General features: G+C 35.3%; 1 protein-coding gene across 1 annotated transcript in view; it reads right to left on the reverse strand.

The window, feature by feature from the left end:
- Window positions 1–7,370, reverse strand: part of LOC150101695 (zinc finger FYVE domain-containing protein 21-like) — a 54,678-nt gene extending 47,308 nt beyond the window's left edge. Inside the window, exon 1 of the mRNA XM_090400729.1 lies at window positions 7,140–7,370. Coding sequence (XP_090256855.1) covers window positions 7,140–7,262 — 123 coding nt within the window. The 5' untranslated portion in view covers window positions 7,263–7,370. The remainder of the gene's footprint in view (window positions 1–7,139) is intronic.
- Between the last annotated feature and the right edge of the window lie 20,022 nt (window positions 7,371–27,392).

The raw sequence follows: 27,392 nt of genomic DNA on the forward strand, positions 1-27,392 counted from the left end.
TACACAATGCTTTTAAGAAATCCCCACAACCAAAAGTCACAAGGATTGAGATCAGGCGAGCTCGGTGGCCATGACGTGGGAAATGCACGACTAATGATTCTTCTGTCAGAGAAATGTTGTCGCAAAACACGCTGTACCTGAAGTCCGATTTGGGGTGGTCACCATCCTGCATGAAGATGATGGAATCTTGACATCCTCTTTGCTGCAGTTGTGGAACCACAAAGTTCTGTAGCATATTGGCATACCTGTTAGCATTGACAGAACAGGTCACTGGTCCATTTTGGCGAATTTCCTCATAAAACTATGGACTGATGATAAAAGATGCCGTAAATCCGCACCACACTTGACTTTGGGCAGATAGGCATCTGCAGATACACATGTGGATTAGTCGCAGCCCAAATGCAACAGTTGCGTGTGTCAATATTGCTGTTCAAATAAAAGTGCACTTCATCACTCCATAAAATCTGCCATGGCCATGTATCATCCACTTCCATGTGCGCTAAGAATCTCAAAGATAAGTTAATTCATGTGGTTGCATCACCAGGATGCAATTCTTGAACATGACTGATTTTGTAGTGGTAAAACTTCAACATCCGGTGTAGGATTTTCCACACCGTTGTGTATGCGATATCCATTTGCCGGGATATTGCTCGTGCACTGCTGGTACCCTGCACATTCGTCACCTCCTGTTCAACAATAGCAGTTGCAACTTGTTCAACTTGTTGGTGATTAATTGGTTTGCATCTCTTGCCTACCTGCACTGCTAGTTCCAGTAGTTTCAAATCGGCGAATCAGTTTTCGTAAGTTTGTTACGCTAATCGGTCCTTTTCGTAAATTTTTCATACGCCGAAAATCACGAAGACAAGCACTGGCATTATTGTTCCGCTGATAATAGGTTGACTAACAAAGCACGCTCACGTAAGGTAAGAGGCATCGAAAAAGCAACGAATGATAAGAAATCTCACAGGCTTTCCTTTTATTGCATGATCGCTCACAAGAAATGCGATAATGCAAATTAATGCATTTTAATCGGTAAACAGTGCCAAAATTTCCCCTGTTGGCGACATCTGGTACTATTTTTTTTCGTTGAATCGAATCCGCATGTTCCACTGTGTACATCTACCGAATATTGGTGTATTTTGTCAAATACATTACTCGCTAGAGGGCTCTGAACACTTGACGTTATTTTATAATCACCCGGTATATATATTGAAAATGATCTCCCTCTCTCACTACATAATACACAGATATGTCTTTTTCACAGCACATACAATGTGCCACTGCAGGTATTATACAGAAAATAGAAGTGGAAATCACAGGGAGCTAATTTGATAGATGCCTTGAAGAGGAAGATGTGACTGTTTATCCTTAAAAGAATACAGCCAGGAGGAGAGTTTATTGATTGGGGGGGGGGTGGGGGAGTAAGCATTAGATTATACTCCTCCAGGATTTTTGAGACTGGTTCAGAGATCATCATCACCAAATTCCTGCCATGTACCCTCAACGGGTGTACAGGATATGACAGTACTAAATGAAAAAATTACATCATTACTAACTTCCTATCTACAATTTTCCTCCAAATCAGTCTGTTACTTGTCAAGACTCCAACATTATCAGATCTTATATTTCTATCGTCTAAGGCACTTTGTACCGTATCACTTCACCTATATCTTGGTCTTCCTCTAGGTCGTTTTCCTGCCAACCTAGCAGAGAACACTTGTTCTGCTAATCTTTCCTCTCCCATTCTATTTAAGTGACCATACCACTTCAGAATAGCTCTGCTAACACATTCCTGGATGCTGACAATGTCAAGTTCTTTCCTAGTATCCTCATTTTTTAATATGATATTGCCATTGATCCCATCTGTTCACGCCTCTAATCTTTCTCAGGACTCTCATATCTGCGGCCTCTAGTCATTCGTCAAGTGTTTTACTTCTGATATAGCTCTCAGATCAATAAGTTAAAACTGGTTTGAACACTGTCTTGTATACAGCTAATTTAGTGTTCCAACTAATTTCTCTCTTATTCCATATGAATTTATTCAACTCACATGCTACCATACCAGTTTTGCTGATTCTGTTGTCTATTTCTATATTTAATTGACCATCTTCAGTAAAAATCGTGCCTAAGTAGCTGAAATGTTTTACTTGTTCCACAGGTTCTCCATTCACAACACAGTTGACATTTTCAATGATTCTGCCTATTTTCATTGTCTTTGTCTTTTTATTGCTGACCTTCATACCATACCTATTACAACAGCTATTCAATTTAGTCAGAGAATCTTGCAGACTTGAAGCGGATTTATTTAGAAGTATAACATCATCCACATAAAGCAAAACGCTGGCATTAACATCTCCAATTTTGATATCAGGTTTAATACCACATTCGTTCATAATGTGATCCATATAGATAATGAATAACAGAGGGGATAATGTACATCCTTGTCTGACACCAAATTTAGCATTAAACCATCTTCCTGTACTTCCTTCAAAACTACTGACTTACAACTCAAATAAAGACTAAGTATTGCTTGATATAATGCCCCATTGACACCATATAACTGCAGCGTATTGAATAGCTTCTCTCTTGGCACCTTGTCATATGCCTTTTCCAAATCGACAAAACTTAAATACAGATCTTTGTTATATTCCCATGCTTTCTCGACTATTTGTCGTAAAGTGAAGATCTGATCCTGACAGCCTCTATTTGGCCTGAATCCAGCTTGTTCTTCACCAAGCTTTTCTTCCACAATTCTTCTCAACCATTTCTCAAGTATACTTGCATAGATCTTGCCAGGAACACTCAGTAGGGAAATACCTCTGTAATTCTCACATTCAGTTTTATTTCCCTTTTTATATATGGGTATTATGAGAGCTCTACTCCAATCATCGGGAATTCGTTCCTCTGTCCAGGCTTTCTGAACTATGCAGTGCAGCCACTGTAAGACTCTTATACCACCATACTTCAGCATTTCTGGTCGAATATCATCTACTCCAGCTGCCTTTCCACATTTCAAGCCTTTGATGGCTTTTTCTACTTCAAGTATGGATATATATTCCTGACTACATGCCTGGTCAGTGTTTTTTATCACTGTGCTGTCATCACTGCTTGTTTCATTTAGCAGTTTTCCAAAGTAATTACTCCATACTTCAAGGATATCTTTTTCTCCTGTTTTCATGTCACCTTTATCATCTCTAATTCCTTTTACAGCACTCTTTCCTCCATTCCTAAGCTTCTTCAACAACCACCAGAATATTTTGCCACCTTCTTGATATTTATTTTCTATATTCTTGCCAAAGTCCTCCCATGACTTTTGTTTAGCTAGTTTTACACACTGTTTAGCTTTCTTACATTTGTCTCTGTATTCTGTAAGAGTAAAAGCTGACTTATTTGCCAGGAACTTTTGATATGCTTTCTTCTTTTCCTTCACTGCTTCTTTAACTTTTGTGTCCACCAGGGAGTCCTGATTTTTTTATCCTTGCACACAACCTCACCACATGCCTCTCTGGCAGAATCAATCAATGTTTTCTTCAGAGTTTGCCACTGAATCTCCAAGGATTGATTCCTGTTCTCAAACTCTATCATTTTCTTTTCAATAATCTTTCTGTATTTTAGTCTACTGTTCACATCTGAGAGCTGCTCAACCTTTATTCGCTTTAAAACTTTCTTACATGTTATTCTTTTCAATATGAAATTCAATTTTATCCTGCTCAAGACTAAATAGTGATCTCTTCCAATTTCAAATCCTCTGTACACTCCGGTGTCCTGCACCAGGTAGAAAACATCACTATCAACAATAACATAGTCAATGAGACTTTTCTTATTCCTTGCCTCTTCTCTCCATGTGAATTTGTGCACATTTTTATGTTGGAACATGGTGTTAGTAATAACCAGTCCATGTCCTGAGCAGAAATCCAACAGATATTTGCCATTATTATTAGCTTTGCTCTTTTCTCCAAATTTTCCCAAAATATTTTTGTATATCTCACAATCATTTCCTACTCTGCTATTTAGATCCCCAACAAGGACCAACTCTTTCTTTTTCATTGTGTCAGCTGATTTTTCTAAAGCCTCAAAAAATTCCTCCACTTCTACCTTAGTAGAACCTTCTGGGGGACCATAGGCACAAATAAGTCTCATTGTCCAGTTCCCCATTCTCATATTTGCCCACATTACTCTACTTGAGACTGACTGCCATTCAAGAAGATTAGCCTCGTATTTTGTGTTGAATACTATGGCTACTCCTTCTTTTCCTTGATTGTCATTGCCTGAATATAACATTTTGTATTTATTGCTCAGAAAAATCTCACCAGTTTTGCTCTTTTTTGTTTCAGTCACCCCTATTATGTCGATCTGGTACTTATCTAATTCCTCAGCTAGCTCCATTTCTTTGCCATTCAGGCTTCTTACATTGATAGTACCGATCTTTAATTCTGGTGATGTTGAGTTGGGGTGTGTTTTCAGATTTGTTCCAGTAGCTGACTTTTCGCTGTTCGCCCTGGTTCCCTGGCGAAAACAACGGGGGCCTTGTTTAACCGGGCGACACCCCAGCCGGCATGAAATTTTGTCATGTTGTACCATCATTTTTTATTTTGGTTTAACCAATACGAATACAATTTGGTCGGCTAAATCCCAAATTGCCAGCCCATTCTCGTTCGTTCAGTATCAAAGTAGATACCCAACAGGGTGCACCACGAGAAGGTGAGGATTGGACATTAGGTCAAAAGCCCTGGTCGGTTCTCCGCATTCCTCTAAAGGCTATGTGGAGGTCTCCTCTCAGTTATACAGCTTTGACCCTTAAGCACCCCTGGTTCAGAGACGGATATGTAAAATACAAAGAACTAGAACTCTTCACACTGGCTCTGGCTAGAGCAGGCTTGTGTCAAAAATTTGTTATATTTTCCATTCTTTTGGATGATATGCCAGATGTTTAAGAGATGGATATGTAAAATACAAAGAACTAGAACTCTTCACACTGGCTCTGGTTAGAGCAGGCTTGTGTCAAAAATTTGTTGTATTTTCCATTCTTTTGGATGATATGCCAGATGTTTAAGAAGTTCTAGTTTGAGACCCTGAGAGTTAGGGCAAACAACATGAACTTAATTTAACAAAGTTCCTATGATGCCTATTTTTTGAGAAATTTAGTTCAGCACCTCATGAAATTGATACTGACTACGGCAGAGGTCTTCAACCTTCCAGACAGTGCAGGCCGCATTAAAAATTTCAATGAAGCTCGTGGGCTACTAAGCTATACCGTGATATTTAGAATTGTAAGATGTTTTCCAAATTCACAATGCTGTGCATTTGATACTTTACATGAAACCTTATAAAAATAAACAAACTCAGCTTTAAGAGTGCAGGTAGAAGTCGGGTTCATGATAAGTAAATACAATCAATACTTGAAAAAAGATAATTTAAAGAAGAAAATATTCAGGGGTACCATCAGTTACCACACCCTCAAGAATGGTTAAGCTGAGGTCGAAATGCTGGAGCGGTTTCTTGTCTCACACTAATGAAAAAAAACCTGGCAATATAAAACCATAATAGGCTATGGCGATGAACCTGCATGCACTTATACACAAATATCACACTGTTCATGACTGACTGTGGATGAGATCCTCTTGTATTTATATGAAAATAACAAAGTATGGAGAACCTTCAAGATGTTTCTGGAAGGCACTATACAGCGCACTTGAACGAACTACTGCTTCAGCCATCTACCTGCGACGTTAGTACTAGTGTCGGATGGCTGAAGAAGCATGTCTATTTAATATTTATTTTTATAGAATTTTATGTAAAGTATCAAATGCACAGCGTTCCTTGTGAATCTGGAAAGCATCTTACAATTCTAAATACCGCAGAATAACTTAGTGGCCTGCGAGCTTCATTGAAATTATTTTTTATTTAATCGGGTTTTAATGTTAAGTAGTTATTTTTTCAAAATGGCTGGTGGGCCACGGCAAAGAGCTCCGCAGGCCACAGGTGGCCTGCAGGCCATGTGTTGAAGACCCCTGGACTACAGAATCTTCTGATCAAGAGCTCCACCTACTTCACCTATATCACTTCAAATTTGAATGTTTGTTCAAGGAGTGCTGAAGACTTAACTACAGTGCCCAAATTTAAATTGTAATGAGTGCCTCTCCCTGCCAAAAATTTGGAAAGGCCTCATTCTTATCAATCATCAATAGTCCCCCCCCCCCCACCAACCACACTTTTTTTTTCCTCACCTATATCTTGTTGTAGGAAAAGAAGGAGTAGCCATAGTATCCAACACTAAATACAAGGCTAACCTTGAATCGCAGCCAATTTCAAGTACAGTACGTACGTACAGTGATGGGCAAATATCAGAATGGAAACTGGACAATGACTAATTTCTGACTATGGTACTACTAAGGGTTCTACTAAGGTAGAAGTGGAGGAATTTTTTGAGGCTTTAGAGAAAGCAACTGACACAATCAAAAATGAAAAGTCGGTCCTTGTTAGGGATCTAAATAGAAGAGTAGGAAATGATTGTCAAATTTTCCCAAAAATGTTTTGGGAAAATTTGGAGAAAAGAGCAAAGCTAATAATCGCAAATACCTGTTGGATTTTTGCTCGGGACATGAACTGGTTATTACCAACACCATGTTCCAACATAAAAATGTGCACAAATTCACATGGAGAGAGGAGGAAAGGAATAAGGAGGGGGGAGCGAGAATGTTGTGACATTTAAAAAAAAAAAAATAATAATAAATAAAATTCTGTAAGTAGACACTGTACCAAGTTTCCTATCGCGCACAGACACACACCAAAACATTACGTTATGTAATCTTTATGGCATTTTTACTAATTATGGCAATTCATTCCACGTGTTGTCAGCAAGTAAAAATCATAAATCCTGCATACAATACTATGGTAAATCTTCAAATCGACCTTATAAATGTTCCTCTTTCGTCACTATTTCCAAATTATTTGAATTTGTGGAAGAAAAAATTGATTTATTAAGTGTGCAATTATGCTGAATTACATAACTCAAATGTCAAGCTGCAACACGCCCACAAACATACTTATCAGCAGGCATACTGTATACATAACGGTATATTCACAATTCCGTAAACAAGTTGATAAATGGATGCCATCAGCAAGCCTCCAAAAATTACCTGTTTATCTGGTATCCATTCAGGTTCGCTAAGTTCAAAGGGACTTGTATTTGTTCCACCAAGGGCAACAATTCTCAATCCGCTTCTTGATTTAACTAGTCTTTTATGGTTATCATCTGCCATCCTTACAACACAAAACGCGTTACTATTTATGTATAAATGTAACCGTACATATTTCACGGAAACTCCTACTCAAGGTTACCGTATATTAAGTCATAATATCCACACTGACTATTATGTGAACATCACACTTTGATAATTCTGCGCGATAAATTTGCGCACATTACATCGTAAACTAGATATGATGACTTACGTGAACAAGGTATCGCTGTTTTTTTTTTTTTGTTTTTTGTTTAAGTCACTTTTCATTTTTTATTTTTAATGAATCACTATTCGAACCCTGCTATAGAGACTGGACATTTGTTCTTTTCAAGCTATTTCAGCTCTCCACTAAAGGACAATGATATTCATCTACATACTAAACACATTCTGAAATATCCATATTCGCAGTGGAATGAGAATAAATATACATAATTATCCAAGTACAGTACTTTTCTTGGGTATATGTACACTTTTATATTTTATATTTCTGGATACCGCGTAGCTAGTGGTAATGCTTTTACTTCCATAATGCTAAACTCAGAGCCGTCTTAGCTTTAGTTAGACCTAAAGAAGATCCATCTACGGTTTGTAGAAAATAAGTCATTATAAGGGGAAAAAATAGATGTGCTCAAGCCTTTTATTATCCCAACGCAGTATGTGAGACTAATTAGCACGAAATTTTACCAATACAATAACCAATAACGTTACTGACAGGATGGGTGAAGCAATAGTGCTTTTCATATTCCCCTTTATCTGTAATGAGAGTTGTTTGGGAGTGGGAGATTTGTGAGCAATTAAGCTCGCCCTCTGAGGGAAGTTGTGTTAGCTATGATCAATTGAGAGAAGAATAGCCTTCGGTCTTTTGTGTTTGTAGTAATCAGTCCCATTGTAATTGACAGCTTGTACTATTAGTGGGTTTGAATGTGAACTTGACTTCACGAAGAATTTTTCTGCAAGATCACGAAGAAGGGAGGAGATGTATGGAGTGCCGGTTTCTGGGTAAATCTGTGAATTTCTGACAAACCACGGTGCATCCAGGATCATTCTAAGGCATTTATTTTGGATTCTCTGTAATTTTGAAATGTTTGATCTTGAAGTGTGACTCCATGCTGGTGAGGCGTAGGTAATGACTGGACGTATTACCATCCGGTAAAGAAGCAATTTATTATGTAGGTTCAATTTGCTCTTACGGTTGATCAATGGGTAGAGCTGAGCTATGACTTTGGAAGATTTGGAGCAAATGAGATTGATGTGTTTGTTGAAAAGGAGTTTCTTATCCAATAATACCCCAAGATATTTGGTCTCTGATTGCCATGGGATCTTTTGACCAGAGAGCAGGATGTCTTCTTTGTTGCATATTTTTCTTCTTGAAAACATTATGGCTGAGCTTTTGAGGGGGTTCACTTGAATCCTCCAGGTGGTGAACCAGTTTGCTAGTTCACTGATACTTCCTTGGAGTCTAGTGATTGCTAGGCGAGGGCTCAGTGATCTAGCTAGAATAGCGGTGTCATCGGCATAAAGGGCTGTAGTAGTTGTTCTTGGATTGAGAGGAATATCTGCCATGTAAGTTGAGAACTTACATGAATATCTGCCATGTAAGTTCTCTTCTGGCCCCAATGTAAGTATTGGGGCCAGAAGAGAACCTTGAGGTACTCCCGCCAGAATTTTGCACCTTGAAGAAACAATTCCGTTGAGTTTTACTTGCATGTATCTTTCATTGATATATGAATATAGGAGTTTCACTAGTTTAATTGGGATATTGTTTTCAATTAGTTTGAAGATAAGGCCTTGATGCCAGACCTTATCAAAGGCCTTGGCAACATCCAAAAACACAGCAGCAGGGTGAAGGTGCCAGTTAAAACCATGAGTGATATGTTCTGTTAGTCGGTGAATTTGTTGCACCGTGTTGTGAGCTTTGCGAAACCCAAATTGCTCATTTGGGATTATTTTCTGTTGGTCCACTGCTGATTGTAATCTTGATAGGATGACCTTTTCTGTTACTTTGCCAAGACAGGAAAGAAGATTGATGGGCCTGTAGCTTTGGGGAAGTTGTGGGTTATTGACAGGCTTTTTCAGAGGTATACTATTCGTGATTTTCCAATCTGTGGGAAAGTACTGGAATCTTAAAATGGAATTGGTAATATTAACTAGATGAATTGTGGCTTTCCGTGGGAGTAGCTTTATTATTCTATTGGTAATGCCGTCAGGGCCGGGGGCCTTTTTATTCTTCAGATGGGAAATGATATTTATTATTTCTGTTGGTGATGTGGGGGTGATGGTTTCTGAATCATCCTTAGGCTGACTTAGTGCATTTCTAACTTTACAATGAACTTTGTGAATAAGATTAACATTTAAATTAGCATAAGATGGGCTGCATTGGGATTTTCCAGATTGTCAATTACTTTTTCTTCATCTGTGTGTGCAATTCCAAGATTGGGCTTTAAAGCACGAAATTTTTGAAGACTAGTAAGCAGATAAAGGCTACTCTCAGCCAATCACAGAATAGGTTATCTAAGACTCTAGTGATTTTAATTGGGATCCACAGATGAAGAGTTCAGCAGAGAGTTCTTTTGCCATTTCGATTCACCTGTCCTTACTCTGTATATTATTGTCTGAAATATTGTGAGTTCTACGGTCGATTTTCTTGAGTTTACAGGGCAAAAAACACGAGTTTTGAGAGAGGAAAGAAATCCTGTTGCCTCCTGTGCTAGAGATCGACTAAGTCGGGTGCCGGTCGGAAAAAAGGCCAAGAAACTCCAGTTGGTAACCAGAATTAAATTTGGAATATTCTTTCTTTAGGCGTCCTGGTAATCTGGATACAGGAGCTGTTATACAATTTATTAATTTTATTTCCTTATTTGTATTTTATAGTTGTAAAAATTATGCCTGTTTAAATTCCAACAAATACATTTCATTATGTGCTTGAAATTTATTGCGATTTAATTACAGGTAAGAATATAACATTTTAATCGGTTTTGTTGAAATCCTAAACAGCCACCATCATTCAACAGTGGAAGATGGAAAAGAGGATATAACCCAAACCTTAGATTTGTTAATCTGTGTACTAAACACCTTAGATTTGTCAATCTATGTACCTATTTAGTACACAGATTAGCTAATCTGTGTACTAAACAGGTACTTGCTTGCACCAATCCCAAGTTTACCACCTAGACGAACGATGCTGCAAGTTTTCCCACCAGTCCGACTTAAGGAGATCCTACTTAGAAAATGCTTTAATTTTAAAAAGGCTAACTGGGAACAGTTCTCCAGAGAACTGTTGTTGTAAATATTACTACTCTGAAATGGTGTCATTTCAGACACACAATATCAAATGCATGGATCTGTGCTTGCCATGGTATCTTTTTTAAAAACTCTTTTGCATGACCAACTATTTTGATGTAATGTGACCAAGAAACATTGAGTAACAAAATTTTTATTCATTGAATTCTTTGGAAAATGTTAAGAGTGTAAACCTAAATATTGTGAAATATTTTTAGGTAATTATCCTTCCTCTCCTCTAACCAGGATGTTTAATTTAAGCCTCAATTCTGGTAAAGTGCCAATAGAGTGGAAAGAGGGGAAAATAGTTCCATTGCACAAGGGAGGCTCTAAGACTGATGTTGCAAATTATAGACCAATCAATATATCTGGAGTGGTGGTTAAGATTTTGGAGAAATTAGTTAAAATTAGAATTCAGGACTGGGTGGACAGCAATATAATACTTTATAAGGGGCAACATGGTTTTGTGAAAGGTAGGTCTTGCCTAAGTAATTTGCTTTCGTTCTATAATAAAGTAACAGTGGAGTTGGATAAAGAAAATCCTTACTCAGTGATACTGCTTGACTTTGCAAAGGCTTTTGACAGGATTCCACATGGAACTCTGTTACATAAATTAGAGCAAATGGGTTTGGATCCGAAGATGGTGATTTGGATTTAAGGATGGCTGGCGGACAGATATCAAAGAGTGGTTTACGGAGGAGCTGAGTCCAGGAAAAGGCAAGTGACTAGTGGTGTACCTCAGGGCTCAGTTCTTGGTCCTCTATTGTTTAATTTGTACATCGATATTGGAAATACCTTGAATGGAAATATCCACTTGTTTGCTGATGATGCAAAATTGGGAAGAGCGATAATCAATTCAAATGATGTGGATATTTTACAGGATGACTTAAATAGGCTGACGCTATGGACTGAGGTAAAAGGCTGTCAGTTCAACGTGGCTAAGTGTAAGGTGATGCACTTCGGGAGGATGACATCGCATGCTGTTTACTATATTAACGGAACTGAACTGCAGGAAGTTGATGAGACAAGAGACTTGGGAGTTATTGTGGACAGAGAACTTAAGTTTAAAGGGCATATTGCTAAGATTGCCAAAACATCACATCACATTACATGGTTGTTGAGGAACACACTAACAAGCAGGGATAGGGAAGTTATTATTCCACTCTATAAGGCATTAATAAGGCCGCATTTGGACTATTGTGCACAGATCTGGTCGCCAGGATTTCTTGGTGATGCGGAAGTGGTAGAGAGGATTCAGAGGCGGGTTACAAAGATTGTTGCAGGTCTGCGGGATGTTCCCTATGAGGATAGATTGATGATCTGTGGGCTCCAAAAACTAGCTGATAGACGTAGGAGAGGAGATATGATAGAGGTATTTAAATTGTTAAAGGGATTTTACAGGATTGATACTGATGATATTCTTAAGACCAATGCAGGATGTGAGAGAACGAGGGGCCATCCCTGGAGATTGTGTAAGAATGTGGTTAACAAGGGTGTTAAGGACTAGATTTTTTACTTGGAGGGTTGTAAATGGGTGGAATGTTTTTCCAGAACTGGTTGTGAATGCTTCAACTGTGAATGAATTTAAGGAGAGGTATGACAGGTATTGTGTAAATAATGGTTAGTGTGTCAATGTCGGGTCTCCCGCGATGAGTCTTTTGACTCCATGAGACACCGTTAAAATAATAATAATAATAATAATAATAATAATAATAATAATAATAATTACATTTTCGATTTTTTCTCTTAAATTTTTCTCGTAAACTTAAATGAACAAAGATGTGTGCTTTTCCACAGTGAATTTTTTACTCAGTTATTCTGATTAAAATTTGATATTTAAATCCATAACTTTATACCTTAATGCATTCTGTTTATTTATTGTAAAAAAATCACTAATGTGAAATTAATGCCAGGAACGGGGGGGGGAGTGTTGAAAACTGATATCCATGTAATTGATTATTTTAGAAATTGTCTAATGCTACCTATTGACATTGTTTGAGTTATCTGAAAATAATTCGTTCACATAATCGAAAGTCCGAACTGTTAGAATTTAGTTGTTTTACAAAGAGACAGCAGATAATTAACCCAAAAACTTGACTTAAACCCTTGACGTTTGGAATAGAAAAAATATTTTTACTCTCCAGATTACACGTATACAAATTTTACCTTTCCCCATACAAAGTAAGATAAAAACACAACATCAGTATATCCAACAGCATATGAAAACATGTCGTTTTTGAGTCATCTGCACAATAGGTTCATTATTGAAGGAATGGTCAGGGTAGGGCAAAGTAATGGTAAACAGTACTATAAGAAAAAACCATAGAGTCGAGTGACTTTGGACTTAAGGTAATCATTCATCCACTGCAGCTAGTGTTTTGTGTTGTGGTGTTTTGTGTTTTGTAATGTAAAAATAATGATGAGCCACAAAATTCTTTGAAAGTTTCTTTGTGAAAAGTTCTAATTGTTTAGAATTTTGTAACAGAAAGTTAACATAAAATATAAGATCAAAGCTAATAATCAGTGAAATAATAATAATAATAAATAACTAATTATTTGTGCTGCCATACAAAGTAATCTAAGAAGAAGAAGAAGAATGAAGGAAAACATATATAAAAAATTGACAGTGGGTGAAAAATATGAATTTTCAGTTATTGGAATAATTGATTGTCAATTTCTTTTCACTTCTAATTTATTTCCTAAAGAAATTTGCATTTCTGATGGAATTATTGTAAGATATACATTGACAAAATCACCTTGTAGTTGGAAAGAATTACCTGAAAGAGTTAAAAAACAGAATTCTTGGTTAATAAAATATAACCATCAGCTGAAGTGGGAAATTGGTTCACTATGTCTGAACAAACTAAGAAATTGGATAATAGAATCAACATGCAAATTTCAAATATAACTCGCCAAAGGAAGAGAAAAATCAAAAACATTAACGATATTAATAGGGAAGCCTGTTCTTGATTTAAATAAAATTGGATGCCCAAAACGTGAAAACATAAAGTGTACATTTAAATGTTTTTGGAAACATAACAAAAGATTCTGTGCTTTAATAATGCTCAGAAATATATGTATTGGTTTCAAAAAATTAAATATGCAACCCTTAATTTTACTACAGTAATAAATTCCCAATGATCACCAAATGAAAATTAACTTTCAGATGAGAGTCACATTGTCAAAAACCACATGATGGCAATTCCACAAGCATGAGAAGAAACTTTGAACAACAGTGCAAATTTAACAATAAGAAGATTAAGGAACAAAAAAATAGATTGTATTTTTCACTTAATTTATTTTCTGTATGTTATATTCAGTAAATACAATTTGTAAATAATATTTCATTGAAATAAAATGTGTAAATTTAAATGAACAAATTGAGTGTCGTTGATCTGTTATACAAATTTAAGTAAGACCATAACATTTTTTTCATTGTGAATTTTATGCCACAAACTAACCAGAGACTTTTTTTTTTTTTTGAAAATCAACTCAGTGAAACTGTGTCAACTCTTGGAAGCAAACGGAAATGGGTATTAAATTAACAGGTAGAATTTTTGTGGACAATATTTCATCTGAAACGTGATAAAAAAATAAAAAGGTGTCATAGCATGCAGATAACAAGTGAATCAACATGCATATATCAAAAAGTACTCACCATTGGAAGAGAAAAATCAAAAAACATTAACGAACTTAATAGCCAGACCCGTTCTTCATTTAAATGATACCAAATGATGAAAACAATATGTGCATCACTTTCAAAACTTTGAAAAAGCTGATGAATTTCTTGTTTGCTGTGATCATAAATATTTATTTGAGGGTAAACATTTTTTTTTCTTTAGAATTTTTCTTTCTTTCTTTCTGAGCAAATTTTCATTTGAAATAAGAATAAATAATTATTTATTTGTATTGGAAAGAATATCTAATATAATAATTGTGTTAAAAAATATATATAAATATCCCTACTGTGAAATAAATGTCGAGCTGAGAGGACAAGAGTAAATTGGGACTAACAGAAATGAGTTTTCCATAGTTGAACTATGTAAAAACCTGTTTTGAAATGTCATATGGAGAAAAATCACATGAATTACACGTAAGCATCAGTGGCAAATCATACACTATGAACATCAGTGCAAATGTTTAAACAGAAGAATAAGAAAAAAACGCATACTGTCTTTTTCACTTTATTTAATTTCTGTATGTTAGATTCAGTAAATACAATTTGTTAATAATATTACAGGTAAATAAAAGGTAACATAGAAAGTAACAAAGTATATATTACAGAGCTAATATTCATTTGAAATAATAAGAAATAACTATTTATTTGTTGTGCTGCCAAAAACGTTTCTAAAAGAAAACGCTTTCTAAAAGTTCAAAACCTTCTTTGCCTCGTATCCGTTACTTAAAATTAATAATGCTAAAGAAAAAATAAATAAAAATAATAAATTCCAGTTACAGAAATCGGTTATGAGCACAAGGAATCGAAGGTAAAATTAATAGTCATTTTGGTTTTTAAAAAAAAAATAAATGTAAGCATTAATTTACTGCAGCAATAATTTCCCATGATAACCAAGAGTTCCAACCTAATCACACGATTTCTCACCTACGTACGACAATTTGGCGACTGCATAAGACAGATATCTTTAACATAAGACTTAATGAGAAATCTACAGTGTTGGAAAATAAATTCACATACATTTTATTTATTTATTAATTTTGCTCAGTTATTCTGTTAGAATATGTAGTTAAACTGAATTTTAAAAGTAAAATATAGAAAATAACCAATCAATTTGAAAAGAAAAAAAATCATTTTACATAATTCCATACTCTAACAGCATTCGACATTCGAAACAGGAAATAAAAAAAAAAAATCAGCTAACGCCTTTTTATTCCCGTATACGGGAAGTAGGCGAGGCCATTTAGCCCTATCTAACTTTTGGAGACTGAGTGGGCAGTTCAATCTCCACTGGTACCAATCAGAGATAGATGGCCCAAGGCTATCACTAATTAAGCGGTACGCAGTGAAGAGAGACGGCTCAAATGTGCCGCCATCTCGTGGTCCCTAACCCTAACACAATATATTTAATGTCTGAAATAATGTGGGTTCTACGGTCGATTTTCTTGAGTTTACAGGACGAAAAACCCGAGTTTCCGGGAGGAAAATCCTGCTTGCCCGTGCCAGAGATCGACTAACTCGGGAACCGGTCGAAAAAGGCTTAGAAAAATTTCCTCTAGTCGCCTACTAGACTCGAAACCAAGTCTTCCTTCGTGCGGCCAAGCGCCGTGGTTGGCAAACGCCACATCCACTGAGCTACACAGGCTCCAACAGGAAATAACACTTACCCTAAACAAAACGGCGCATAGACTTTCCCACCAAGCTTGGGAAAAAATAGCGCGAGCAACTGAATTGTGAGAAAGAATTGAGACAGAGAACCAATCGGATAGAAATCTAAATTAAGCAGTCCATTAGATTTTCTGGTTATTTACAGAAATATCTTTCAATTCCTATATTTTGTTTGTTTTTGTGCTGAGAATATATGTTAGCCCCAATAATCTATAATGAAAAAGTCAAGTGCATTTTCAGACTTGTGTTTGTGTTCTGTGATGTGAATCTATGTAAAAAAATCAACAATTTGGAAAATTCAGAAAACCTAGATAGTACCAAGATATTCCCATTGTAGAAAAAAATGTAAGTTAATTTTTTTAAAACTTAAACATAACAATTGATAATTGTAATTTCAATAATCACTGCTCGTATATTTTGGTAAGTGTAATTCTAATACTGAATATTTTTTTTCATAAGAATAATCATAGGGTACATATTAGTGTATCAACACGGATACATTAGCGACTTTTCATGTCTAGTGTGTGTGTGTGTGTGTGTGAGGGACATCAGCATATAATTAAATTATTCAGAAAAGCCTAATCACTGCCGCCATCACGACTCTAAGAATTCCCACCCTTTAACAGGAAAGAAATACCTCAAAATATATTGGAACATTAGTACAGCCATTTATAGACAACCAAAGACAAAACATGACGATAATGGCAGATGTGTGTCACCCTGGGAAAATTCCAAGATATCTTATCTCAAAAACAAGCCCATAATTCCATAGGCAAACCAACACAGCATGTGATATCACAGAGAGACATATGTTCCCCCGAAATTTCCAAACACAAAATGTTACGATTCCTTATCTCTAAACATCAAACACAATGCTAAAAAGCGAACCAAACACACTATGTGATGTCCCTGACAGATGAGGGCCCCCAGCGAAATTCCAAACTTTATCTTATCACTATCCATCACCCTAGCCTGTGTAGCTCAGTGGATGTGGCGTTTGCACAGCATCGTGCTTGGTCACACGAAGGAAGACTTAGTTTCAAGTCTAGTCGGCGACTAGAGGAAATTTTTCTAAGCCTTTTTTTGACCGGTTCCCGAGTTATTCGATCTCTGACATGGGCAAGCAGGTTTTTTCTTCCGGAAACTCTGGTTTTTCGTCCTGTTAACTCAAGAAAATCGACCGTAGAACCACATTATTTCCAACATTAAATACGAGTGTTAGGGTTAGGGACCACGAGATGGATGCACCTGTAGAGCCGTCTCTCTTCATTGCATGTCGCTTAATTAGTGATAGCCTTGGGCAAGCTATCTCTGATTGGGTACCAGTGGAGATTGAACTGCCCACTCAGTCCCCAAAAAAGTTAGATAGAGCTAAAAACGGCCTTGCCTACTCTCTATATACACGGGAATAAAAAGGCGTTAGCTGATTTTTTTTTATTATTTTTTCTATCTATCACCCATAATACCATAAGCAAACTATTTACTTATCTGCAACTCATAACAACACACACATCCAGGACACTGACATCGCTTTCCCTTTCACCCTACTCCTATTTGATTCACAGTATCCCACCAATCACGACACAAATGCTTATCCACTAATATCTTCCTATTCCATTCAAAACAATAACATCACTTATTTACAACTAACAATTATGTCACTTATTTACAACTAACAAATTACGTCACTTATATTCATCTGATAACAACACACACCATGACACGATTCCTTATCTTATCTTGATCTAGATCTGGTCAGAAGTGTCCCACCAATCACGACACGAATCCTTATCTCTACCATCACCCATAATTCCATACGTGAACCGAAACACAAGAACTGAAGCCATTGAAATTCCAAACATTCCAAACTCATGATGTCACACACAATGACGTTAAATGGCAGTGACTCACGTTTCTGCTATCACTTTCCCCCACCATTTACCCTACCCCCTATTTGGTTCAAAGTGCCTACCATACTACTGAGGTCATTTTCCAAATTAAAATTAATAAAAACTTATTTGCGATCTTCTTTGTCTCAAGATCGTTTGACGTCCCTGGCAATAACATCTATAGAGAATGAAATTGCAAAAAATTTGAATTTTGATAGCGTTATAAATGATTCTGTTGATAAGCGCATTGGGTTAAATAAAATTTAATATATTAAGATTTCTTTTAAATCTTATAAGTTGTTATACATATATTTCATTCTTTATAGTAAAAATGGATATTTTTTTCATATTTTTATATTATTATTTATATTATTAAATAAATCATTGTTCTGGCATATTATATGATAATGTGTACTTACATAATAAAATAATATATCATGTACATACAAATACATGTATTTTTTAACTAATTTTTTCCCTTTACTTAAATTGATGCTAAAGAGCATACTTGTTTATTTAAGTGCATAAATATTTTTCATATTTGATTTAATTAATTAATTAATAAGATATTCTTCCATTTAAAATTTCCATAAATGTTACTAATTTTCTGAGGCCCTGCTTTTCCATTTCGCACAAGGCCCCACAAAATGTAGATACAGCCCTGCTCCAAAGAAATACAAATGCAAACCATCATTCACCAGGAAAAGAAGAAACACTCAAATTTTGGAAATCAATCTAGGATAATCCTATGGAACACAATAAAGACGCTTCACGGATTAAGGAAATAGAATCAGAAATGAAACAAAAACAAATGCAAAATGTTATTTACAGCAATTAAACATCAACAAAGTGACCCCATATGACCCCTACAAAAACAGCATTGCTTGGAACAGTCCATATTTTACGACGCTACCTGACGGACTATTCTTAGATTCTTGGGTAGAATCTGAATTGTTCTGTATCACCATTCAACTTTTTGTTTATATGATATCTTATTTTGACTGTGTATCAAATATGTGAATAAAATAATAATAATAACAATAATAATAAACAATAATAATCATTTTTGATTTCGTCTAATAAATAATTTGTTCGAGTTAACCATGTATGACGCTTCTAGCATTGAATTTTGAACATAATCTTGAATCGGTATGTCTTCTCAGGCTGATTTTACTGACCGATAATAGTTTTTCCGCATCTTCTAGTGCAAGAAGAGAGCAAATTTTACAATGACTGTATGGTTCCGAAAAATGTCTTATCTGCATTAATGCTGGCGAAATCTACACCCATCAACTTAAGGTTATGTGAACAATAAGCAGGGCCTCTAGCTCAGCTGGTATAGAAGAAGCCCGTTGGTTGGAAATACCTGGTTTCGTCTAGGGCTTAAAGAACCTAGCATTTCTGTATGAAACTGCCTAACTGAAGGTCAGTTAGACAGTCTTGTACAGACATGGCAGGATTTTCTTTCCGGAGACTAGGGTTTTTTTTTATCTCGCAACACATATCTATACAGACATAATATACGGACGCAGCAAAGGAATGGTAATCGGCCTGCATGAAATTGCTTAAAATCAGGCTTCGGCGAACAAGAATGGATAGATAATAAATGGAACAACAAGTATTAATCCGATCATGGGATTCTCGTTTTGAAAAATGGCTTTGACACCGTTGTATTTCCCGCTATACTGGCACCATAATTGTAGCCGTCATCACATATATTTTCAATTACTACGCCATCTTGAATTAGTTTTTCTTTAATTTCTTGTGTAGTTCCTTCTCCCATCTCTCCTGTTGTGTTTATTACATCATGAACTTCTCTTCAATTATATATTTAATGCGAAAATTTCACATATTACATAATTTGGGATTTGTCTATATATCTTCGATTTTATCATTATTATGCTAGCTGGTACGCATGTAAGCATGTATTATTATTATATTTGTTGATTTTGCTTTACGTTTTACCAATATCAACCTGCTCCTATATTTTATTGAGCTTACTGTTCTTCCTCATGTCTTATTGAGACCTATTCCGACCAGTTTTTTGCCTGTCACTTGAATAAATGATTCTGTACTCAGCTGTCCGAAAGTCTCCATTTCCTCTTCCACCTCATTGTGCTCTTCCTCGATGAGTCTTTGGACTCCCTGGAGGTGTGAAATAATAATAATCTCATCTTACCAATTCCCAGTATGGCTATTTAAAATCTCTGTACTACACTCTTTAAATTTTTTTAACTTTTCAATTTGTAGGTAGGTTCTCACATTCCTCGTCCAACGAACCGACAGAAATTTTCCTGTGAAACCCCGTTCTTTCATTTCCATGCACAATCTTGAGCCATTCTCCACTTTATCATCTCTTAGATCTTCTATTTATACTGTTACCGTACTAGTAAAAATAGAACAAGAAGTGTTTGGCTTTCTTATCCAGCAGTACTCCATTCAGAGGATTGTTGTGCCAGCTCTTTCTCATTCTTCATCAAGGCCGTATTCATGGGTGTGCGAACTGTGAGGTGGCACAAGGCCCCACAAAGTGCAAAAAATTTAAAAAAGAAAATCAATTTTTTAAAAATATTATATAAATTAATATTGTAATTATTATATAAAAATATTATTATATAGAAAACTATATGTATATAATTTTACAACCAACTATTGTTGTTATAGTAAGCGAAATAAGATCGTAGCGCTAGAGCGGTAGTATTTGAAACTACTCTAAGATATATAACAATATCGTACAACATAGTGTTAAATAGGGAAAAGTGCAATTTAAAACAAGTGTTTTTAATAATTTTAAGGAGTTTTTTTATTTTAGTTTATTTTATGAACAAGTATATACACGTACTGTCATGGCAATTTTTGTATGTGACATTACTTGCAAAACATCTTAAAAAATATATTTTGTAAACTGGTTTTAGGTTATCCAACATGAGAATTTTTCTTCAATAGCAGTTTTCAATCTATATTAGATTTATTTATTTTCTAATATTATCTATTTTAGATATATTTTATTTATCAGGTAAGTAATTTTGTTTTAATTTATTAACTTATTTTATAATTAAATCTATCGTATTTAATTCTAGAGTAGACTAGTCGTAAGAGAGATTATTATGGAAGAAAATACCCAAGTGGGCATGAAAAACGAAAGCGAAACCAAGAAAAAGAAGCGGCTGAGGAACGTCAAAGAAATTCACTGCTTAAATTTATGAAGTTGAACTCATATATTTGTTCAGATGTATCAGTTGATAACGGGAGTTCTGAAATAACTACAGACAGTTCTTCGGCTTCAACATTAATTAATAATGAGATTTCTGAAATACTCAAAGGAAGCGGAGAACATCACGCATTTGGTCAAACAATGAGTATTGAAGATCCTAAAACTGAGACACCAGATGAAGGTGAACTATTTACTATTGATGAGCCAGCAACATGGCCCAAACTTTTGAACAACGCAACATTAAAACAAATTGTACAACGTGGTCCACCGTCTCCTCTGACTGAAAATGATTTTCCAAAAGATAACAATAAGAGGCGTTTTTCCACAGCTCACTATGTTAGGACAATTGCAAACGGAGAGAAGCAAAACAGAAGATGACTTGTATATTCAAACTCTTCCAACTATATTTTTTGATTTTGTTGGAAATTATTTTCTTTTGATGGTAATTTTTTATCTAATAATGGATTTTCTGATTGGCGACGACATGTAAGTGAAAGATTAAAGTCGCACGAACTAAATCCAGTGCACATGAAATGCATGTATTCATGGACACAAATGTAATGTAATTTAAAAAATCACAATACAATTGATCAGGCAAATAAAAATGTCATAAAATATGAAGAAGAACGGTTAAGAAATGTTTTAAGACGAATAGTAGCAGCAATTCTTTATTTATCCGAACATAATTTAGCTTTTAGAGGTAATTTTGATACTTTGTACTGTTAGATCTGAAATAAGTGACTTCAAATTTTACATGACGTCACCATTCCAGAATCTAACAATTAACAAAAAATATATGCATATTTATCTTTCAGCACAGTGTAACTATGTTTTTTCTTGTAACAACATGCTGTATGATAAACTGTGAATTATGTGAATTTAAATTAATGTATCTATATGTCTAGCATGAATGTAAGTCAGCAAAAAGGGGCAGATATGAGAGAAATCATTAGTGAAATATTATAAATGAAAGAATGCATATTATTCAGCAACATAGGGCAAAGATCGCTCTAATACTAAGAGCAGCGTAAGCACCCACTGGCATCACTTCTAAGAAGACACCATGATGCTTGCATTCCCGGAAAAAAGAAGTCCCGTATGTTGATCGGTGAAGTCACCCACCCAGCCTAAGACCAATGGGTCTTAGACGATAAGACGATAAGAGAAATTCAAACTCGAAAAGGTGGCTCTCTAGGGGAGCAAATAAAACCCGCAACACGGAAGTAAATCCCCCCGTTTTTTCTTGTTCCTGCATTTCTCTTCGTGTGCTCCAAGAGTTCATTGCAGTTCAGCTCTCATTTTTGAGGGCTGACTTACGAAAGGATCCGGCATGACACCGCAGCAGATTTCGGCAAGATCAACTGTAGGCTGTCAATGAGAGGGAAATCGACGTAAAACCATAGCAGAGAGATAGCGCCCAACTCAGATGAGCACGTCTAACCCACGTGGCGATAAGATCGAGACAACCAGAATTGAAACAAAGAAGGAAGGACGGAAGAAAACCGATAAAGAATAGATAAATACTCTCACTTGTTCTAGCCCCTTTTGAGAATTGACTAACAGTGCTAAGAGAATGCATCTTAAAATTTGTAATGGAAGAAAGAGTGAAGAACTAAGATTTATAAATGACTATGCTTTTGAAATAAACTTTAAGAACTTTCCGTTAGATAGAGATTCCATCGTAATTAATCCGAGAGAGATTATAAATGTGCTAAAATGCCTTAATGTCCAATTGAACTGTAATTAAGAATGTATTATATGTTGAGTTAATGAATTTGCTAACATTTTGAAGTCAATGAATAATTGTTTTAAGAGTGAGAGGGTGAGAGAAAGGTAGAAGATTAAATTAGGATTGATAACTACTTTAACTTGTATAGCATTATGTAATATGTTTAATAAATATTTTGGTTCCTTATTACATGTGTTACTGATCGTGATGACTGCCCCTGACCCTTCATAAAACTTCGAACCTGTGATCGTGTGTGCGTGCGGGAATACCCCAATTGAAAGTAGTAGGGCATGACTGCAAATAAAATAAGTCAGAGAACCCAAGACTTCTAAGAATTCAGTTAACATTATTCGTGGCACCTGATAATCTATGTTTATCCTAAAGGTTAAGTTTATCTCTAACTTTAAAACCCAGGCTGGTGCAGATAAAAAATAAATTTTGCCTGAGTGACCAGGATAACTCATAGAATTCAGGGAACAGTTAATCTCTGGTGGCCCTTAAAAGGTTAAATTACGTAAGAAAAGGTATAAAAGAAGCAAGACATAACTATGAGATTAAAATTAATGAAGATCGCATAACAATGATGCAACCGACTTAACAAAGAGGTACATGCGATAGAATTTGGTATAGCGGCTGAAGTAGGAAAGGATAAAGTTCAGTAATTTTTAGATTTTTACATATATTTGAAACAGATATTGAAATTCGTGAACACCTTTTGACGTTTATAACAACTAATGACTACTGGTAAAGGTATATATGAAAATATAAAATCACTTTTGAATAAATTAAATTTTAAATTGTCAGATTGTAGAGGACAAGGGTATGAGTCCATGCTTTCATTTTAAATAAGGGAGTCCATGCTTTCATTTTAAATAAAAACAAAAAGGCATTTTATACTCCTTGCACCTGTCATAATTTGAATTTGATTTTAGGGGTTGTCGCAAAATCATCAATTATAGCAATAAAATGTTTTAATGTTATACAAAAAATATATACATTATTTGCTGCCTCAACTTCATAAAAAAAATCAGCTAACGCCTTGTTATTCCCGTATACGGGAGTAGGCGAGGCCATTTAGCCCTATCTAACTTTTGGAGACTGAGTGGGCAGTTCAATCTCCACTGGTACCCAATCAGAGATAGATGGCCCAAAGCTATCACTAATTAAGCGGTATGCAGTGAAGAGAGACGGCTCAAATGTGCCGCCATCTCGTGGACCCTAACCCTAACACAATATATTTAATGTCTGAAATAATGTGGGTTCTACGGTCGATTTTCTTGAGTTTACAGGACGAAAAATCCTGTTTGTCCGTGCCAGAGATCGACTAACTCGGGAACTGGTCGAAAAAGGCTTAGAAAAATTTCCTCTAGTCGCCGACTAGACTCGAAACGAAGTCTTTCTTCGTGCGGCCAAGCGTGGTGGTGTGCAAACGCCACATCCACTGATGTACGCCTCAACTTCATGTTGGGACATATTAAAGAAATTTGTTAAACAATTAATTCCAATCTCCTAGGAGCTGCGTTTTACATTATGAGAGAATATTAAGGATAGTGACGGAAATTGCTCCACCTTTGCTCCGAGTTGCCCTGGTGTTGTACTACCCAAGTGATTACTTACACTTGGGCTCGCCGATAGTTTTTTCGGCATGAAACTCTAGGATTTCGATCTGAGTTTCGTACCCGGCTGTACAATAATACGGGATTTACCATCTCCCTTAAACGTAACTCCAAAACCGTTATGTGATACAAGATGGGAATGTAGAATAGAATCAGTTAGAGCTGTACGTTTTCAAATTCCAGAATTTTTAAATGCACTAAAATAATTATTTAAAACTACATCAGATAATACTATCAAAGTGGAAGCGGTTTCAATATATGAACAAATAGATTCATTTGAGTCAAAAGTTAATTTAGTAAGTAAAGTATTACAAAATGCAAAAATTCCCATAGACGTAGCAACTAAGCATATTAAAGAGTTAGTGCAGTACTTTGAATAGCAGTGAATATCAGGATTTGATAGCTGTTTTGAGAATGTTAAAGAACTGTCAAATCTATTAGAAATAGAAATTAAATTTAAAGAAAGTCGAGTACGTCGAAGAAAAGTATTTTTTGATTATGAAACGCCTGATGAATAACACATAGGTGATAACAAAGATAATTCTAGGATAAATTTCTTTTTTGTAATTTTAGATACTTCTCTACAATCTGTGAAAAGAGATTTGAATTTTATGAAATTCACCAAAAATCATTTGGATTTATTTATGATATGAAATTAATAAGACAAATGAGAGAAAATGAATTAAAATTTTGCTGCAAACAGCTGTATCAAAAATTAAATACAGATATTGATGAATCTAAATTTTATAATGAATTAATTATTTTTAGAAATATTGTTCCAGAAGATGCACCCATTAATATTTTAAAATTCATAATTGCAAATAATTTGTCGGATATTTATCCAAATATTACTACGAGATTTAAAATATTATTGACCAGTCAAGTTACGGTCGCATCATAAGAAAGGTAATTTTCCAAATTAAAATTAATAATTACCTATTTGCGATCTTCTATGTCTCAAGAATATTTGTCAATCCCGGCAATAATATCTACAGAGCATGAAATTGCAAAAAATTTGAATTTTGATAGCGTTATTATTATTATTATTATTATTATTTACAAACTACCTCCAAAATAGAAAGCATATCACACGTATCGGATCACACCGAAGTAGAGAGCTACCAGTAACCTATGGAGTGCCACTGGGAGCTGTACTCTCCCCAACTCTATTCAACATTTACACGCACGATATTAATCAGTTACCACTCAAAGGTAAGATATTCCAATATGCAGACGATACAGCAATAATATCCATCCATAATAACGCAAGCATAGCCCAAACAAATATGCAACATGATATAAATCTGATCATAGACTGGCTGACGAAAAACTCCATACACCTAAACTCAGAAAAGACAAAATTAATGATATTCAGAAATCACCTGACTCGACCAGTTGATAACAAATATATAACCATCCAACATCCACTTTCCAACACAAAAAACACACAGAATAGCAAAACCACTACAATCACTCAGGTTGAAACAATACGATACCTTGGATTTTACTTCGATGCAGATATGAACTGGAATAGCCACATAAACCATCTACACAACAAACTCCGAACAATAAGTGGCAAACTCTACAGGTTAAAAGACATAGATCCCATACGCCTAAAAACACTATGCCAAAATATAATAAGATACGCTTAACAACGTATGCTTTCTGTGCACCCTACAAATTAAATAGATTAATGTCGCTACAGTACAAAATGACAAAACTGATCTTTTGGGAACAAAGAGAAAATCACGACCACCTTATAAACATTGCAATGTCAGAACACAAAACACTGACAGCAAAACATTTATGTCACTATGCAGCCTTGCTAAAACATTATTTCGATGACAACTACAGGACAGTTAGAAATACATACCGTATAACAAGACCTCAGACTACTAATTATATCACATATAAATACAATAATCACTACGGAAAGGCCACGCGAAACTTCTACATCCCATACATGATAAACAAATTACCTTTTGAATACAGAAACCTTACAAACTACAATAGCCTGAAAAGAGCTCAAAGGACATACTACGAACAAGAAACACGCACCCAAAATACCATACAAACTTAAAGAAACACAATATATTCGCTCAGGCTTCCAATTCAGCGACACATCAATACATTCCAAGTTATTGTGTGTGTGTGTGTGTGTGTGTGTGTGTGTGTGTGTGTGTGTGTGTGTGTGTGTGTGTGTGTGTGTGTGTGTGTGTGTGTGTGTGTGTGTGTGTGTGTGTGTGTGTGTGTGTGTGTGTGTGTGTGTGTGTGTGTGTGTGTGTGTGTGTGTGTGTGTGTGTGTGTGTGCGTGCGTGCGAGTGTGTGTGTGTGCGTGCGTGCGTGCGCGCATGCGCGAATCTCTCAATCATAGATTTCGTAGCTTCCCAACACACAGCTAAAAAAAAAAAACCAATACATAATAACGAACTGGTGTCATCCTCAGATAAGCTTACATATAAGCTTCGAGGATGAAAGCAAAAAAAATTAGTTCTCATCCGAGATGTATCATATGTAACCAAATGCACGTAAAGTACGTATCACATGAAAACCAATGTATGTAATGTATGTATTATATGTAAACCAATGTACGTAATGTAAATATTACATGTAAACAAATGTATGTAATGTATATAATAATTGTAACAAATGTATATAATGTATATAATAACTGTAATAAATCTATGCAATGTAAAATAAAAAATTCTCTTAAAAGTAAATCATGAGTTTACACCGTATGTTTGTGAGAATGACGAAACATAATATTTTGATTGCATATGTGTAAATACTGATGTATAATCACACCTTTTCAAACTTGAAAAAAAAAATAGTAAACCACAACATGTAATATTATACAACTTATGTAACTCTGAACAATATAATTGTAAATTATTATTATGATTGCTATATAAAAAAACAACTGTTATCATGATTACTATTTAAATCTCATTATATGTAGCACAAAGTGCTGAACCTCGTAAAATAATATACTGAATAGACGATCATTGTACATATGTAAATATCTGAAAGAACAATAAAAAAAAAATATTATTATAAAAACCTCCACGGACTCAATGACT

The sequence above is a fragment of the Typopeltis vanoorti genome, chromosome 11, assembly GCF_054136105.1.
Source record: "Typopeltis vanoorti isolate ZY-2024b chromosome 11, IOZ_Tvanoo_1.0, whole genome shotgun sequence".
Classification (NCBI taxonomy): domain Eukaryota; kingdom Metazoa; phylum Arthropoda; class Arachnida; order Uropygi; family Thelyphonidae; genus Typopeltis; species Typopeltis vanoorti.